General features: G+C 32.3%; 2 protein-coding genes across 2 annotated transcripts in view; both read left to right on the forward strand.

Moving 5' to 3' along the window:
• LOC133333208 (chitin deacetylase 1) overlaps positions 1–20,504 on the forward strand; it is an 82,055-nt gene that overhangs the window by 39,326 nt on the left and 22,225 nt on the right. The window lies entirely within an intron of this gene.
• Positions 4,953–16,831, forward strand: LOC133333202 (chitin deacetylase 1). The gene is made up of 5 exons (XM_061541525.1): positions 4,953–5,022; positions 8,830–8,999; positions 9,833–10,082; positions 15,458–15,776; positions 15,917–16,831. Exons 1-5 carry the CDS (start codon positions 4,971–4,973, stop codon positions 16,743–16,745), a joined length of 1,620 nt encoding a protein of 539 aa, XP_061397509.1. The 5' UTR covers positions 4,953–4,970; the 3' UTR covers positions 16,746–16,831.

Below are 20,504 nucleotides of genomic sequence, written 5' to 3' on the forward strand. Positions count from 1 at the left end.
TACATGAACGAAGCCATCAGTGAATATATATATATATATAGTATAGGATTAAATTCATTGTATGTTTAAGTAACCCTTATTGATTGCCACTTATTTCTTGTTAATTTGCCGTGATTTTAGCAGTTTTTTGCATCTCCATTTTGCAAAAAATAGCCAAATTTATTCAATTTTTAATTCAACGAAAATAAATCATTGTGTAAATTGATACAAATAGAAATTAATACACATATTAACTAAAATGTTAAGCGATTGATTGTTCAAGGTCGGTATAAACTCAAAGAAAAAAATCTTCATCACTCGAACATCAAACTAACCATACGACAACTAAACAAACGCCACAAACAAAAACAAAGACAAAAAAGTTTATTTTAGTTTATTTCTATGGGCTATTGAGGGGAAAAAACTAAAACTTGAATAGGCCAGAATAGCACAGATGCCAAAAACAACAACAGCAACACTTGAAAAATCACAAAACACCAAATCAAGAAATGATGAGGATGATGATGAAGTATACAAATCGTCTGATGGCCTGACAGACAGACACACCGACTAACTGCCTGGCTATTGATTGACAATAATGATGACTGTCTGTCGGAGGTTAAGTTGCAAACAAAGTAAACAAAACACAAAAAAAAAAACTACCAACTCGCCAAATATAATCGACACAGAGAGGAGGTGTAATAAAAATCGCCTTCAGCTAAATATCTCGGCATCGAACACTTTGAATTGAGTGGGCATTACATTTGTGGTTATGTTAGAGAGGTTGGCCATTGTTTAGTGGCATGCATGTGGCGAGATAGGTTACAGGTGTACCACCAACAATAAAGCCACATTCAATTGTGCCATGACAGGTTGTTACAAGTCATCCTAATTATGAAAAATATATATAAATGCTAGCTAGCTTGTGGTCATTTTTTTTCATATTCCAAGATGGTATCAATTAAAATCTATAAATAATGAACTTTTTCTTATTTAACGACTAGTCAGTGTATAATGATATATTAGAATTGCGAGTTTATTTGATTGTTTTGTATTAAAGAGTTATCTGTAAATGTTATTTTAAAAGTTAAATGTTAAATTTTATAAAATGGAACTAGGTACAATGTGCTGTAGATGTTAAAAAATATATATATTGAAGTAGGACTAATTAAAGATATCTAAAAAAGGAATATAATATTTTAGTAAAAATTTGGAAATAAAAAACATTACTAAGCTTGCGAAAATGCCATAAAATATTTCATTTATCGTATATGACAACTCTAACCCTTTTGCCTCTAAAAAACTATCAAGGAAATTTCATACTATCTCAGAAAAATCCACGATAGTACTCGTAGGTCAGTGGAAAAAAACTTGTCCAAAAACTCCACGCGTATAGTTAAAAATTCCAAGTCTATTGTAGTACAGTGGAAAAAATATTTTAAAAAATCCATACCTATAGTAGATCAGTAGAAAAATATTTAAAAATCCAAAAATCCACGATTATAGTAGGCCATATAGACGGTCTGTGGAAACACATTAAAAAATCCATGGATATAGTAGGTCATGGAAAAAATATTTTTTTTACAAATCTACGCCTATAGTTTGTCAGTGGAATTTTTTTTAATCCGGAAAAAAGTTTTAAGAATCCACGCTTATAGTAGATTAGTGGGGAAATATTTTTAAGAAAACTAAGCGTAATAAAATAACAGTCTGACTAGTGTATGATAAATTGTTGTGCGGTGGTCTACGCAACAACTGTAAGTGTCAGGTTGGATTTTTATTTTGACGGTTTGTGTGAGAGGTTCCAGTGATGATGATGGACCTATATAGAAGATAACTGAACTAAATCTACTTAACATATTGAGCCCTACTCAGTTTAGATCCACAAGATTCATGCTTCGATGGGCCCCATCTTCGGGCTTGATCTAGGTTTGGTACAAATATTGCGATGTGAAAGTTTGGATTAAATAGGTTATTCCTTTGACTTTATATTATTTTTAAAATTTTTCAAAAATGTCAATTTTTTTTAAAATGGATTTGATCTATAATCTTGGTGTTTAAAACCAATATTTTGATGAGACACAACCAAAGTGTGTTCCACAGCAACTAAATTTCGCATAAGGAACAGAATTAAGTCTAATAATTACGTTTGTTCTATTGACTTCGAAATTAAGTCTAACATTGCGATTTTAAAGTTTACATTAAATGTCTGGAATGATCAAAGCTTAGGTTGTGCAACGTTTTATTAAAATCGGACATTCCATTCGACTGATATTGGATTTATAAATATTGAAAATTTTGGTAATTTGTGGGGAGATACCAGAAGGAGCGGACCAATGGGACCCATCTTCGGACTTGATATATACATATATATTATAAATTAAATTTTTGTAAAATCTTAATCATTTTGTGGGCAAGCTACTAGAAAGAGTGGACCGATATGTCCAAACAAACATGGGGTCTATAATAAATATTTCGATGAGACACATTTTTAACGTATCAAAATCATTAGCCATGATGCTGAGGGTATAAAAATATTCTACTTTTCTTTTTTATTTGAAACAGTATCCTTATATGATACTATTTAATACGGGATTAATATCACAGACGAATATCGCCACGTCAAACACCCTACAATTCAAGAAAAACGAATTTTGTTAAAAAGACCGGCTAAGGTTTCATATAAAATATATTTTCTTCTGCTGCGAATAACAACATGAATATACCCTCCATCTTATGATGAATGTTACGGGTATAACAAAACATAGATATCACACCCTAGCTCTAGGGTGTATAAATCACAAATGAATATGAAAAAATATTATTCGACTATTAAATACATATTAAAAACAAATTTTGCTAGGTGTTGGCGATGTTGGTGAAGAAACTCCAATCTGAATGATGAGTTTTTTTCTCTTTCGTTTAAAAAAAGTGTCAAAAATTGTGGCACACTTTTATAGCTAAGACAAACAAAAAAATCGAATCAAACAAATCTATAAAAGAAGCAAAAAACGACTACAACAACAGCAGCAGTGTCCAAACGACAACGTTTCAGAAAAAACACACATAAATTGTTGAGGATTTATTTAAAATCAAGGTCGTCTTATAAAACCAACTAGTTTTTGACGTTTTTTTCGTATTTTTTTATTATTATTTGATGATGACAAACATGTTGGCAGTTGATTGTTGTTGTTGCGGTTATTGGTTGATTGTGATGTGGTTGATTGGTTGGTAGTGGTGGTGGTGATGGTGGTATTACTTGATGCTGTCTGCTACCATTACTAGCGATGATAACAATGGTGATGCCAATGATGATCTCCATATTAATGCTATTAAATTGATTTACATATTTATGGCAAATTTATTGTATTCTTCTTCATCTTCTAATTAGCATTTTAATATTTATGTAGAGCAATTAGAAGGCCTAGACGACATTTATATGTCTTTGTTATTATTATGTATTTCTTTAGGCGATAATGTCATTATACATATTACATATTTTCCTTATTATGTATTTCATTGCCTATTTTATGATTGGGTATTACAAATTTACGTGGCGAGTGACGTTGTTGTTAACAAGCGTAACCAACAATACACCAGCAACAGCGACATTAATAGCGGCAGCAACAACCCACAACAACACAATACGCTGACGATGAAGAAGAAGCAGCAGCAGCAGACAAAAATGCCACCTCATTTAATTGCTTTGCTTACTTCTCATTACAAGTGATCAATGTGTTTTTTGTTGTTTTGATACAAAACCACAAAGCTTTGGCTTGGCTTGAATTGATATGGATTGCACAAAGAAGAAATGAAAAACAGAAAAAAACAAAAGACTTAAGAGACAAACTTTGTGTGAATTACTTAATCGCCGTTGTTGCCGTCGACACCAACACTACCAACAAAACTCACCACTAAAGTGGTTTTGTGGTTGTTTGGCAGTATTGATGTATGTGTGTGTGTGTGTGAGCAGATCTCCAAATTGAGCACAATGCACCTTTAGAATTGCCATTACCCCTACTTTTGAGCCCCAACTCACCTCCATTCATGGCTGAGAGCATGCCAACTAGACCACCACCTTTTTACCCCTCACCCGCAAGGCTTGCATTTGATTATAAAAACCCTGCTGACGTGCGCAATGCGCTCTCTCGTGTTCTGAGGCACGTCGCGTTATGTAGTTTTTTGTGAAACCGAACCAACAAGTGTCTTCTGAAAAGCGAAAAACCCATTAAAGCGATTTTTATAACCTTTTCAATTCATCGAATTTGAATAAAGCCATAAAATAAGACGCCGAACAACAAAAACAACCTACCCATGTCATTTTCGGTTAAATTTGCATTTTTCTAACGCAACATAACAACGAACAACAAAAACAGGCTGCAGCCAATCCGCCCCGCCCCACACCTCAACGCAAACCCATAGACAACAAGACCAGATTGGCAGCAAACAACTTCAATTGTCACTACCACTATTTTTCGTTGTGTGATTCGTGTGCTCTTGTGTGTTTCTGTTTCTCACTCTCTCGCTTACTCTTTCGTTGAGCTAGGCAAAAAAGCTTTGCGCGAACGACAATATTCCACCACTGCCATAAGTGCGCGTGCGCGACTGTGTGTGTGCGCTGCCGCTGAGTATTTCACCTCACCACCACTATTGGTGTATTGTGCTTTAGTTGGTGTTTTTGCATACGACTCCGACTTTTTGTAATAAAAGAAGAAGAAAATCGGTTTTGACTCTTTAACTTTTAAAAGAAGTTCGAGAAATTTTACTGTGCTGCGTTTGAAAGTGTCAGTGTAAATGAAACATTGATACCGATCGGAAGGACAAATTGCAGCTGGTGCGCTTGTGCTGAAGATCATTGTTTCTTTATAAGAAATATTGAAAAAACAAAATAAAACAGAAAATATTAAACAAAAATCTCTATATATAAGTTATAGTGCAAATATTAAAATATTAGTTCAAGTGTAAACTTAAACCAAATAACAGACACAAACATGGCAAAACTTTTTGTAGTTTTTGCCGTTTTAGCCGTTGCAGTTACAGCTGGTAAGTAAAGTGTATTATTTTATTTTTTTTAATAAAAACAATTTTAAAAAATATTTTATTAAAAAAATATTTAGATATTTTTTGGATATGCCTAATAATTATATAATTTTTAAATTCCCAAAATGTGTAAGCAATATGCAAACCTGTTTGCTAGTTATTTTTCGGCTCCAACTTGCCTCTATAAATATTTCGTAAGAAATTACAAACTTGTAATTGCAAATAAAATGCAAGTTGGAAGTTTCAATTTTTTTCGCCTCTGTGGGGTACACAAATTTTCCGCTAAATATAATTGTAATAGCATTGTTTTTTTGTATTTTTTGGTAGAAAAATATAAAAAATGTTGGAAAATATAAATGTTTAAAAATATTTATTTAAAAGATTTAAAATAAATTAAAAAAATCAATTAAATCGGTAACGACTAATAAAAAAAATCAGGAAATAACTTTAAATAAATCTAAGACGTTAAATTGAAAAAATCTTGCAAATGTGAAAATTAAAAAAATGGGATTTAAAAAAATTATAAAAAAAATTAATATTTAAAAAATACGGCAAACATTAAATAAAATCAAAAGAATATTTACTTATGTTTAGATTCTTTACATTCAGGAATATACCCAATCAAATCGCTTGCTTTTAAAAGAAGTGTTAAAATATTAAAAATTAATATACAATATTTTTTTTCAAAAATAAAATTCTTTTCCAATCCTTATGAAATTCTAACAAAAATAAAAATGTTTTCCCCGCCCTTATGAAATTCTAACAACTTCCTTTGACGAAAAACTGCTAAATGGAGCAATTTGTAATGCCTAAATTCTGTTGTTTGTAATTGAGGAGTAAACCTCTACCATTTCCCTCAAAAAAAAAAAAAACTGAAAATTGCCTAAGGCTAATCAGGATAATAAAATAGTATTCATACATTTTAAATAAGCTGTCAGAATTTTTTCCAAACCAGGTGAACTTCTTGATCTTCCATTTCAAAGGGTTTATTTGTACAGAGAACTATTTGTTATAGAGAAATTTAAATAAATTAAACTTCAAAATAAAACGTAAATATTTCACGTGGACATTTCTTAGAGAATTTCCCTCTAATATAAAAATAAAAAAATTAGAAAAAAATTCGGCTTCTTCTTTTTATTTTATATTCAAAATTTAAAAATAAAAATGTTATGATTTTTATTCACACGATCGTGTATGAAATTATCATATTTCGAAATTATTATTTATTGAGCTCATAAAAATATTCCATCCCATATATCCCAATATATGATGAAGATGAATGTGAAAGGATGGACATATCATGGCCCAATATTATTTTTTTTTTTTTTCAAAAATAAAAATAAACCATTCAATGTCTTAGCAAAAAACCGAACAAATTGCAGTGGTAGTCAACTGTAGTCAACCTTGGTGACATACCAAAAAAGGATACACAACATCAGTACCAACGCTCTGCCAGCTGGGAAGATTTTGGCCTTACACTACAGGGAGACAGGCAAACTAAATGACACAACCTAAAAATGTGGTTTGAAAACAACTTTCATTTTTTTCGCCAACGCCATGAAGTAAACACACACGAATTACAAAAAAGCCTAAACAGCATGCAAGAGATAAAATAAAAATAAATATTTCCCCCCTTCTATGTCATGTAAAGTACTTCATATAAATAAATAAATAGATTTTTACATACATAATCTCCCAAACAGCTTAAAAGTAATTTCATTTGAATTAAATCTACAATAGCAACAACGACAGCACAAAGAAACCACCTAAGAAAGAAACTGAACAAAAAACAAATCAAATCAAACACCTTTGACATTTGAATCGCTAGCAACTTTGCCAGCCAAACGAACCCAACCACCATAGCTAGCCATTACAGGCTAACCATCAATCTTAACACTAGTTGCTGGACGGAAAAAAAATTACATACATCAGCTCTAAAGTCATGCATCATTGAGATACGTTTTTCTGTTGTTGCTACTTCGATGGAAATAAATCTTACTTTGTTTTCATAACATTTATACGTGAATGGTGGTAGTGGTGGTCAAGTATGGCTATTCAATAATGTCAAATGATTTTCAAATGCACTATGAAGAGGAAAAAACAATTCCCTTGGAATTCTTGAAATAGTTGAAGGCAATTAATGTGCTAAGAGTCGTGCTAAAGACCTACAAAGAAAAAATACTTCGGTTTGTTGTAATATTTTACATGGTCAATAGCAATTTTGGAACATATGCAGTTGGTCAATTCCGAATAATAATAATAAAAGAAACAACATGCAGTAATAATATGCATACATGGCAGGGATGGGAATTACATATTTCTCAAAAACAAAAACTATTTTGAAAAATCCATTATGGATCATATCCAAGCAGACATTTATTATCAATCCAATTGACATAAAATAGGTTACACATTTAGCAAATTACTCTCATCTTAACGGACATTAGTTGTAAACAATTATTTTTTTTTTTAAATAATCAAATATATATTTTCCAAAACATGCAATAATATAAACAAATTTGCAATTTTCAAATTATTTTCTATCAAAAATATTTACATATATTTTAAAAATATTATAAACGAGCAAATTTGGAAATAGAAAAAAAGGTAACTTTTAATGCAATTGTATTATTTGTGCCCTCTGTATTGGATTGCATCTCCCAACCCTGTTAGCAAACCACATGGCAGCCAGCCAAACAGCTGTCCGTCCCAATTTGTACTTTTTTTCTTCTGCTAATGGAGCCAGAATATAAAATAATTGTATTTATAGCCAGCCAACCAGCCACATGCATTTATTGTGAATAAGTTAACGTTTATGCAAATTGGTCGCAAATACCAATCGAACCAGAATCCACACCATTGAAAACCAGTGGAAAGTGTATACAATATGATTGTTGCCAAGCTAATGGCCTCATTCTATTACCTCAAAAGAATAAAAAAATAAACAAATAAAAACACAAATCAAACAGGCATTTAATTGTTTCTGGTATTTATAAATTTTTTCTTTCTTTCTCTATGTGAGAAATGTCAAAGTTTTATTTGTCTTCAATAAAAAAAAAATTTTCAATTTAGGTTGGGGCCATACCTACCACAAAAAAGAAAAAAAACCTAATTGTTTTCATTGTTTTGATTTTAATTATTATTATTTCTTAATTTGATAAATGGATTTTTAATTGAGTTGAACTGAAGTTGTTGACTGGCTGGATGACTGGCTTGGCTGACGTTAACACACATTTCTGGGCCGCACCACACTTTGTTACCATTTTTTTTGTTCGTGGCAAAATATGGTCAATTGCACTGAATGTCGTTTGAACAGGAAGTTAACGTAACTTTAGTACAGACCACGTTTTTCTTAGCTATGTTTCTATTTGTTTCGGTTTTTTCTTAGAGTCGCTTGTTTTGGCTTACATGGCAAGGTAAGGCGTCGGGACAAGGCATGGCCAAGTGACAGCTAATAGTTACATTTTTTGTTTTGTTTCTTTGTAATACTTTTAAATGGTGTTTGCCACTAGAAACCTAGTTTTCAATTAAAGACCTACAATTTTCAAAACAAACTTAAAGATAATTATTATGTTTTAGCCTACTTTGTTTTGCAGCACTCGAATGCAGACAGAAAAATAAAATGTTTTGAAATTTACAAAAAAAAATCCGCTAAAGGAAAAAAGTGTATGCAAAAAATATCTAAATTTTTCAATAAAAAACTAACAATTTTTTAATAAATATAAGTAAAATATTCTAATTGATTTTAATAATATTGTTATTCATTAAAATATTGCATAATATTAATTTTTATTTATTTATTTTTTACAGCCTCGGCCACAAGCTATGATCGTGTCAAACGTCAAGCTAGCACCGAAGAACCCAAGAAAGAGGAATCTTTCGAAAAGGAATTGTGTAAAGACAAGGATGCCGGTGAATGGTTCCGTTTGGTAGCTGGTGAAGGTGATAACTGTCGTGATGTCATCCAATGTACCTCATCGGTAAGTAAATAAAAATAATTGAAAAAAAAATATTTTATTGAGAAAAAAATTTTAAATTATAAAAAATCCTATTATACTTAATCAAAAGTATTCTGAAGCTAAGAACAAATTCGATGAAAATTGCAAAAATAATTTATTTTAATATTTTTTTAATTGAAAATATTATTTGAAGTAGTAGGGAAGAAATTACTCACTATTGACAATGTCCAAGCTCACTGAAATAATTTTCAATGGGGATACAACTAATACTTTTGAACAATTTCTCTTGGTCTCAAGCGGTCCTTATAATATTTTGAATATTTATTATTGTTTACAGAACAATAAAACTGTTTAAAAAAACAGCAGAAATCGAATTAAAATATTCAAAAGAAAATTTCTCTCCCATCAATGTGTAGTCTTATCTTTCTATTACTTGATAACAAAATGTTCTCTCTGACAAAGAGAGCAATAATAAAATAATTCCCATAAATCTTATTCGAAATTTTCGATTGAAATTTTTAATTTATATTCCTTTACACAAATTAATCTTTCTATGCAGTACTTCCAAGTGCATCATAAAAATGTAATATCCCAATAACAACATCCAACCTTTTAATTGGATTGGATTTACTCAGTTCTTAAATAAAGAGTAAACACTCAGAACTCTTCGATTTATTTTAAAACATTGGGAATCAGAGAATATTTAGTGAATCCTTCGCTGAGATACTTCAGTTAAATAAAAATTGATTTAGTGTATAGAAAATATTGAAAGCAGGCGATTTTTGAATTTTTATTTTTTATTCCTTTTTTCGATTTTCTATATTAACATTTTAATTTTTTTTGTTTCGTTTTAGGGTCTCCAAGCTATCCGTTGCCCAGCTGGTTTGTATTTCGATATTGAAAAACAAACTTGCGATTGGAAAGATTCCGTCAAGAATTGTAAATCCAAGAACAAGGAACGTCGTGCCAAACCAAATCTCCACACCGATGAACCTGTGTGTAACGATGGTTTCTTGGCTTGTGGTGATGGCGCCTGTATTGAACGTGGCTTGTTCTGTAACGGTGAAAGAGATTGTAACGATGGTTCTGATGAAAACACTTGTGGTAAGTAACAAATAAAGAGAAACAAAAACACCCACTCCACAAAAAATTAAGTTCAAAAGTCATTATAAATCAACACACGCAAAGCTTACTCCAATGGCTATAAAAAAAGACAACAACAACAACTTGATGTGTAATAATTCCAAGACTTTGTTGTTGTTGTTCTTATTTTGGTCTACATTTTCTTGATTTCAACCACAAAAAGTGCAATGCAATGTGATAAACCGGTATGGTGGCATGGCATGGTAAATGAATATGAGACCTAAATTTTCCACACAGACACAAAAACAATTTCATTTTTGAAAAACAAAAGTGAAGGAAAAGTTGTTTGCATATATGCAGGTTATAGTCATGATTCTATAATGTAGAGAAGAAGAAGAAGAAGAAAAAATGAAACAACTCAGCTAGACATTCACAAGTGGGTCTTGTCTTTTTATTTTTTTTCTTCTCTGCTTATGACTTAACTTCGATTACAAACCCCACCAAAAAAAAGACTTGAAGTAAGCCTACCTCAAACAAAAACTGGTAATACCACTACAGTATCGCACACAGCAGCAGCGGCATAACATCTTCACTTTTTCTTTTTTTGTTTGAGAAGACATAAAAACAAAAGTATAGCAACAGTGGCATGTCTTCGAGTTAATAAATTAACAATGGCTTGAGCATAAATATTCATTATGTTCGTTGTTGCTGTTGTTGTTGTTTGGTATCAGGCAAATACCCGGCACCAATCCCCAAGACAGCAACTTAACCTTGCTCCCAAAACCTTTAAAATATAAATTAGCACATTTTGTGCTATACACAAACAGACACACACACCTTAAAGATACATCATGAAAATGGATCGAACGACCAGTTAAAAAAATGTTACATAATAGTTAAAACAGCGAAGGGGGCACACGATAATCAATAAACAATGTGTGTGTATGTGTATGTATTTTAAAGTAATTATATTTGTTTTTCTTTTCTTGTTGAAAATCGTGGAATATTAGGAAGAGTAAATTGAAAGTGAAATATTTAAAATGACACAAAAAAGGAGATAATAATAAAACCGCAAAATAGTAACAGGCTGTTCAAATATAGAACAAAATCTTGAATAAAGAAGAAATACATCCAAAGCCGATATTTAAAACCCCCTACAGATCCTAAAATGTTCACGCTGTGACTTTCTCAAACAAGCCAGCTCCAATAGTGATGGGGTTCTGAAAGGCTTATTGGTATTTCTATCAACAGAGAACTGGAACCATTAGCTAAATTCAAATAGATATAGAATTTTCTAAATATGCGAAATTTCAGATATTTTTTATGAAAATGCGGTCAATAATGCTGATTTTTATATAGCTCTTCATATAGAAGATATATAACGAACAAATTTCACTCAACCATTCCGTTGGAAAATATTAACCCACACATTTTTTAAAAACAAATGAGAGATATCGGGATTATACTAAAGATGGATCTACATTCCCTCTTCAATATCAAACTTCCAAGTACTATGGGATAAATATTCAGGGAGTTCCCTTTTGGGATGCTTTGGATTCAATCCTACATTTTCAATAGTCTGCCCATAAACTGTAGCAGTAGAGACTCTTCGTTGTAATATCTTAAGGGTTTTAAGTTCTTCTTAATTCAGGCTTCCTATCTCTAATAAAATTATTTAAGTCCCTTTTCATTTCTACGCCCCTGCTAATATACTTTTGCTGGTGTTTTAAGTGAAGCGTACTAAATAAACAAACCAGACAAAGGAAGCGCTCTACCACAAACTTGGCAAATTATAAAAGCATTTACAAGCTGTTGCGCGTTTTGAAAAGAATTGGATTTTCACGCTTCAAATTGTGGCTGTTAAAAAAATTATAGGAATATTATTATTTTTTTTATTTTATAATACTTTGTTTTGAAGTTTTGTGGTAGCTCATAGTCCAATAATTGGCATTGCGAAAAAAATAATGACTGAACAACCAACATAAGGCACTTGGCGTAAAAAACCATAAATTATTAAACAATTGTTAAACATAAATGCTCAATTAGTTACCGAAAACAATAACAAAACAAATATTTATTTATAATGCAATAAAAAAAAAACAAAACAAATGACCTAAGTGCTTATTAAAAAATTAAATCTAAAACACAAAGACTACCAAATTCCGCAGTATTTGAAAAAAATAACAATAAATTTTTTTTGGCAAATAAAATTAAAAGCATAACTTTTTTAAAAATAGTAATTAAATTAAAGTGGCTATTTTTCAATACAAAAACTTCCTATTCCAAAACAGGTGTCTTGCTCATTTTATGATTAATAGTTATGAAAAAATATGTATAGCAAAACTATTTTAAAGATGATTTTTACAACAGTTTTTCCAAATCGCAATGGAAGCCATATAATTAACTCCAATTTGTGATTAATTCACAAGCAATAACTTCGAAATGATGTCATTTTTCAAAGATACAAAATTATTTCCTATGTGATGGCAAAAAATTCCATTGAAGTTTTGTTATGAAACATTTTGGTTTTTGACAAATTTATAATCCACCTGGTTGGTTGGTAATGTGTTTCAATTACCCCCAACTCCTACACCTTCATTTGCTGTGACATAATACAATTTTTGTTTTGTTTTGGCCAAAAACGTGCAATGAAATTTTAAATTTATTTAACTGTTTCAAGAAATAAAATTATCTTCATCAAAAAAAAACCCTGTATGGAATTGCAAAGTAACAACAATTTCGAGTTTCATGAAAAGTAAAATTCGCTCGTGTGTCATACTCCACAGCTCGTGTCGTTTTAATGGCGATTACTTTTTTATTGTTGCCATTGTTGTTGGTTATTTCAAAAGATCGGATTATGCTAAAGATAAGAGGAGCATGTGTAGCGAAATACTACCTGTATGGCATAATAAATTTAAGCCATTCAAGTCAACATTTTGAAATGATTTGCAAAATTTTTGATAAGAAATTCAAAATCATTTCTTGAAAATAAATAGAGTTTTTATAAAAGAAATTCAAATGATTCATTTAAAGCCATTAATTCCACAAATTATTCGTTTAGATTAAAAAAGAATTTTAATGATATTAAGAGCGATTAATATGCAAAAGAGAACACACCATAAGATATAATGATAATCTCTTAAGAATGGATTCAGGAAAGAGATGACGAATGGAAATTTCAATGGATTGGTGAATATTTTATTTTGTTGAAGAAAATAGCATAGCAATTTTTCATAAGGAAATAATGAAAATATTCCTTTAGTTATTATCCCTGCTTCAGATGGGAATGTGTGAATTCTTTAAGGTATATTCGTAACCTTTCCTTTCTTCCCCTATAAGAAAATATGCCACAGACCACACTTCAGAGGTGGTCGATTCACTTTTGTTGATACAGAAAGTAGACATTATCCTACCCCTAACTAACTTCAAAGTTGGCTGAGAATCTCTACCCTCCAAAAACATAATTTTAAATTAAAATTTCCTTTGTTACATTTTGAAATTTTAATAAATTAACTACATGACCATAACTCCAATGGGGCCCAAACACATGATTTTTTTCTTTACACATCAATGTTGCAAACGTGAATAATTTCTGGATTGTATGTTGCTACCCAAACTATACGATTCCATTTCAGAGAGTTCATTGGCGCCCAATCAATATGCTACAAGTTCAATATAATTGGGATTGTGAAAGCATTTAGCTGATATGATATCATTGAAATAAATTACATAAAAAAGAAAATAAAATTGTATCCCATACCATGATTGATTTTGCATTCCAAAAGCTTGTATGAGCTCTATCACCACCTATGCCGCTTTTTGAAAACCAAAACAATTGGTATTATATAATGTTTTTTATAGCCCAAAAATGGTAAAATCTACACCAAAAAATCTCCTCTTCGTGATTTAAATTACAAAAAAAAATCAAGATTTCAATAACAAAGAGAGCTCCCAAAAATAGCAATAATTACGTTTCAAATGATTCACAATTAAAATTTCAAAGCACGCAAATTTCAATACAAAACATTCAGCAACCGCATACCACACCATTCCGCCGTCAGCCATGCCGCCGAGGAAATTTTCAATTGATTGTAAATTGGCTTTTTTCGCGCAGACAAAACAAAAGAAACTTGAACTTTCGCAAAATAATAACAAAAACAACAATGAAACCTGTTGAACATAACAAATTAGAGTGATTGGCAAAATACACAAAACACGCACCCAAACAAAAATAACAACTCCCAAGTAAAAGTGCAATATTTGCCGCAATCTATTTACATTAGCTGGTTGGTTAGTTATAATGATGTTGTGATGGTATTGGTGATGATCCAACAAAAATATTTATCTTTAACCAACAAACGGCAAAGCAAATCCAAATGAAAGGAAAGGATTTCCACTTGACCTGAATGCCGCTCTAAAAATGACTAACACACTCGGCAAATTAATTAACTAACCGTTTATTTGACGACTAACGGCACTTGCATAGCAAAGGAAATAACAATTTATTGGTGTTGTCGTTGTTCGACGCACATGCCGCCTAACTGTCATTCGGCAACTTTAGCAGCCGAGGCGACATGTTAGGAATTTATAATTGATAGAAATCAAAATAAAACGCACCCATTATGTGTGAGTATTGATGTTAAGAGGAAAAGAGGGGGAGTGTAGCTTAATTTCGTGTTGAGGGGGAGTATTTTGACAATCTCTTGCCTAGTTTATTTGACGTCATTATTAATTGTTTGAAAAAAAGAATCTAATGTGGGCCACAGCAAATGCCTACACACACACTCGGAGAGTTTATTACTCATTCGCTCACGTACTCTCCTCACACATTCACTCACATAATGCAAATTGCATTGTAATTATTTTGGGTGTAACGAAACAACAATGCCTGCCTTCGTACTGTGTGTGTGTGCAACAACTGGTGGGTTGTCAATGCCCTCTGTTGTGAGGATGCACTTTTATGCCGATCTGTGTGTGTGTGTGCGTTCCACAATCACGAACATTGATGATGACACGAAAAAACAACAATTTAAAGAAAAATACAAGAGTTCATCGGCATTTAGCTGGAAAATGAGCTGTTATTTTTTAACACATTAACAACGCTTGGCGGCGACGGCGCAACGTTATAACGGTTCAAATTCCAAAAACAAATAAAAAAACCATCATCCGTTCGTATGTCCATTCACCAAAAAAATCACACACACATACCGACGGACAATGATGGTGGTCATTCACGGCATGGTTGTTTATTTACAACAAAAAATGCAAATAAACTTATTAACCAAAAGTTTATTGAACTTCTTTTACACCATCTTTGTCATTTGTTTTATTTATTTTTTTTATTGCATGCGCATCTTCCTTTCAAAACTAATAAAAACTCAATTGTATTTTTACAGACATTGAAAACGATCCCAATCGTGCTCCTCCCTGTGACCCCACTGTCTGTGTCTTGCCCGATTGTTTCTGCTCTGAAGATGGTACCGCCATTCCCGGTGATTTGCCCGCCAAGAATGTTCCCATGATGATCACCATTACCTTCGATGATGCCATCAACAACAACAACATTGAATTGTACAAGGAAATCTTCAAGGGCCGCAAGAATCCCAACGGTTGTGACATCAAGGCTACCTTCTTCGTTTCGCACAAATACACCAACTACTCGGCTGTTCAAGAAACCGCCCGCAAGGGTCATGAAATCGCTGTCCACTCCATTACGTAAGTAGTTTTTTAAGATTAAAAACAAAATATTTAGACCTTCGAAATGTAGATACAATTTTTATATCACTTTTCATTTGTGTTAATTAAATTTACTAATTCCCCATTTTGTTATTTTTCCCCTCTCTCCCTCCCTTTAGCCACAATGACGAAGAACGTTTCTGGTCTAACGCCACCGTCGATGACTGGGCCAAGGAAATGGCTGGTATGCGTATCATTGTCGAGAAATTCTCCAACATTACCGATAACTCCGTCGTCGGTGTCCGTGCTCCCTACTTGCGTGTCGGTGGCAACAACCAATTCACCATGATGGAAGAACAAGCCTTCTTGTACGATTCCACAATCACCGCTCCCTTGTCCAACCCTCCACTATGGCCATACACCATGTACTTCCGTATGCCTCATCGCTGCCACGGTAACTTGCAAAACTGCCCCACCCGTTCTCACGCTGTCTGGGAAATGGTCATGAACGAATTGGATCGTCGTGAAGACCCCGCCAATGACGAATACTTGCCCGGTTGCGCTATGGTTGATTCCTGCTCCAACATCTTGACTGGTGATCAGTTCTACAACTTCTTGAACCACAACTTCGATCGCCATTACGATCAGAATCGTGCTCCTCTCGGTTTGTACTTCCACGCTGCCTGGTTAAAGAACAACCCCGAATTCTTGGATGCCTTCTTGTACTGGATCGATGAAATCTTGGCCAACCACGATGATGTCTACTTCGTCACCATGACCCAGGTCATCCAATGGATGCAGAACCCACGCACTATCAGTGAAGCCAAGAACTTCGAACCCTGGAGGGAGAAGTGCAGCGTTGAAGGCAAACCTGCCTGCTGGGTGCCCAACTCCTGCAAGTTGACTTCCAAGGAAATTCCCGGAGAAACTGTTAACTTGCAAACCTGCGTAAGATGCCCCAACAACTACCCATGGGTCAACGATCCTACCGGTGATGGTTTCTTCTAAGTCAGTTATAACTTAAAAATTCAGCCAAGCCCCCCTCTACTATAACTACTAAGCCACATAAGACATTTTCTCTAACTTAAACAAACAAAGAAAACAAAAACTTACCTTCCCCAAGAAAATGTGTCCCTCTCTCCCCATTCCTAGACCTTGTCTACCCCCCAAACATGCACACGCCTTTCTTTATATTTTTTTTATCGAATGAGAACATTTCTCCCAAAACAATGACATTTGAACTTTGTAAATAATTTCCAATATTTCGAACTCTTTTGAAACATTATTTTTTTAAATTTTTTAGTTTGTTTTTATTATTATTTTTTATTAATTTTTTTTTTGTTACAACAACAATAATATACACATATTTTTTTATTTCTCAATTTGCAAAGACTTTTTTAGTTCGGCTTTTGGGCATTGCCGATATTCCCGAAGAGAAAACGAGTGGGAAATGCCGGTAAATGTTCAAAAGCCAATGCTGTGTTAATTTTATTAAAACAAAAAAAGAACAAAAACATTACGAAATTTTGTATATCAAAATGAGTAGTAGAAGAAGATGTAAGAGAGAAAAAACGAAATGAAAGAAAATCCAAACAAAAAATCGTAAATATTTTTCTTTTATTGAATTTTTTGTAGAATATTATGTTATTTGTAACGTACTATATTTAAAATATTTTTATATTACATACATTCATGTTGGTATTTGTATTGTTCAATTTATAAAGGTGTGTGTGTGTGCGCGCAAGCACACACACGCACTGAACGAATAAGAAGTAATAAGAGACACGACAATATAAATTGTAAACATTACAACAAAACAACATACAACAATAAATAAAAAAACAATAAAAATTGAAAAAAATATTTTTTTTATTTCGAAATATTTGGTATGGGGACATGATCGCTGCAAATTTATATAAAAAATAATAATTTCAATCGAGTGGGAAGTTAACATGTATTTGAAATTACAAAAATGAAATAAATGTTTTAAAATATTTTGAACATTCCGTACCTAAAATAGTCAGGCACCAATGCCTGCAATATATCAAAAATTCAATTAGTGTGGATTAAAAAGCCAAGTAAAAATGAAACTTGTGTGAGTCAATGTGTTTCAAAGATTTGTGTGCCCAAATCTTTGAAACAAAACCTGAAAATTGCAGCAATGCTTAAATGCGTTAACGAAAAGTTTTAGTCTGTAAAATATGGACCTACATTCGATACACCGTTCGGACTCGGGTACACATATGTCAATACCATATGTGATCTTTGTGATCTACTATTAATCAAGCTTACCACCCTCCCACCTTCACCCGTCCTCGCTTAAAAAATAATAATAAATAGGCTTCATTTCCCACAGAAGTAGCTGTAACTAAGCCTTTCAAGGGTTTCAGAATAAGTTATTATTTTGATCCTAACTAAAATGGATTTAATTGTGCCTGCTTCAAAATTTTCTTAGATTGATTGTTTTCATTTAAAGATCTGGATTAAGTTTATCAACTGTTTGGCACTTCGTGTTGTCGGAGGATAAAAATCTCCTAGCAATATATGTTCACGATTTGACATAGTCAAATTCGGTTCCGGTTCGGGGTAAACGAACCCGGGTTTCTGTCCTACCTGCCACTATCGATTTTAGTCAGGATGGAATAACTCTAGTTTAGGAAAACGATCAGATTTTTTTAAATTTCTTGGAGACGTACCTGGTTACCCGGTTATTTGAACCGTAAGTTCGGGTACGGGTACCGGTTCTACGGATACGTTTGATACCATTTTTAAGCTTAGGAAAATATCTTTTCATTGAGCCCATTGAAGGGGTTACCTCAAACCCTTCGTTTTGTACTGTTCCAAGTTTTTGTATCTCTCAAATTCTCAAAGGCAACCCCTTCATATCCCCACTCAATGGATAGGTATTTTTATAAGCTTTGTATTAATCGTAGAAGCGGGTATAACGGTAAAAATACCTACCTCTAGAAAAAATTTTCAAAAAAATCTGATCGTTTTTACTAAACTAGAGTTAAGCCGTCAGGTTCTAATAATACAATTTTCTAATCGAAGTGGATGTATTTTGACAATTCGCGTTCACTGTACAATCTTTACGCAGAAAAATTCCAACATAGGCCATGTTTTCACATTGCCTCACTGATTTAAAATTATTTTAAGATCCTAGTCCAATTTTTATCTAATATTTACAATCAGTGGCATTTTGGACCATGGATTTAAAACGCCCTTGCTGAGAATAAGCACCCACATTTTGGCTCCTCTACAAAATGTTCGGTATGTTTTACTCGAATATTGAATATATTCCTGGTTTGCGATGATGCATCGAAAGTAAAGTTATTTCAATGTTCCTATATATCTCTACATATTTTAAAATCCATTGTCATTATTAATATTATCTTCAACCCATGCAGACGAATTTACGATCTAATTGACAATTCAGAAGAACTTGAAATTTAATGCCACGCATACACGATTTTATCCCAAATTATGTCTTCAATATTTCATTTCCAAACAAAATGGTTACAAACACGTGCACAATGTGGCCAACATGGTTTGATTTGTCTATCAAATTGGTTTGGTTTTCTGATTTCATTACCAATTTGCATATAACATTAGCGCATCATTAGCAACAAACCCGATCAAAATGTTGAAATTTATTCGATTTGAAAGAAAAAAATAATAAAACTCGAATGAACATCCACACCAAACATCTTGTGTGAGTGTTAACAAAGTAAATGTGGTTAAGTCAACTTTTAATGCGGGCATGGTTAAAAATTAAAATAGGAATAAAAAACCGACAAAAATTAAATAACCACGAAATATAAGTTTTTCTAACATTTCATGTTTTTTTTTTTTTTTGAGCTACCCCATTAAAATTTAATCCTATTCATTTGATGGGTAACCAGTTTGATTTCACACATAATAGCCCAACGGCCGGACAGACATAAACTAATAAAATTTCAAATATGCAAATGTTGAGATTTAATGTAAAAATTATTCAATTCAAATGAAAATGAAACCGAAACTGAAATCAAAATCAAAAATCAAATGAATGGACAAAGGCAAAATGAAACCGAAACCTAATATAAAACAGGTATTAGAGACATCGATTCGATTTTTTTTTTTCAAAATTTTGTGTTACCATGAAGAAACCCACAGCTAACTCCAGTGACACTGGTTTGCCTCAAATTAAATCGAAAAACAAAAAATATTTCCATTTTAGCACTCCCGAAATAAGACTTCTGCATTTTAAGGTGTTAAAAATAATTATTTTCTAATTTATTTAAAATTAATATTCTTAGAAGCTAAACAAATACACACACCCATACAAACAAATACTTGCTGCTGCTGCTGTATTGGCAAGTTTTTTTATGCCTCAACACAATTACACTTTAAACCAAAAAAAAAAAAAACAAATTAGCTTTAAAAATAGTTAGAAAAACTGGCTTTTTTAGCCACAAAATTTGCATGAAAAATACATTTGTATGTATGTATGAATTTGCACAAATAAGAGCCCAAAACACATACTCACATCGATCGGCTCACAAATATTTAAAATGAAACAAGCAAAAAATATGCAAAAATTCCAGCTAGTTTTATTATGAATTTTGACATTTTGCGTAAGTAAATGTCAAATAATTTCTCAAAAATCTGAAAAAGAGCGAATCTTAGCAAACAAGGAAATATTAAAAAACACAGACGTCAGTGATAAACCCGATATTCTTTTTATTCGTTCGTTCGATGACGTACTTACAAACAAAATAATGTTCA

This window comes from Musca vetustissima, unplaced genomic scaffold (assembly GCF_032173495.1).
Source record: "Musca vetustissima isolate MV318-11 ecotype Yass unplaced genomic scaffold, APGP_CSIRO_Mvet_v1 utg12664, whole genome shotgun sequence".
NCBI lineage: Eukaryota > Metazoa > Arthropoda > Insecta > Diptera > Muscidae > Musca > Musca vetustissima.

Coding starts and splice junctions, on each gene's coding strand:
- LOC133333202 (XM_061541525.1), top strand. CDS start 4,971: ATGGCAAAACTTTTTGTAGTTTTTGCCGTTTTAGCCGTTGCAGTTACA. Junction 5,023..8,829: donor AGCCGTTGCAGTTACAGCTG/GTAAGTAAAGTG, acceptor TATTTTTTACAG/CCTCGGCCACAAGCTATGAT. Junction 9,000..9,832: donor TCATCCAATGTACCTCATCG/GTAAGTAAATAA, acceptor GTTTCGTTTTAG/GGTCTCCAAGCTATCCGTTG.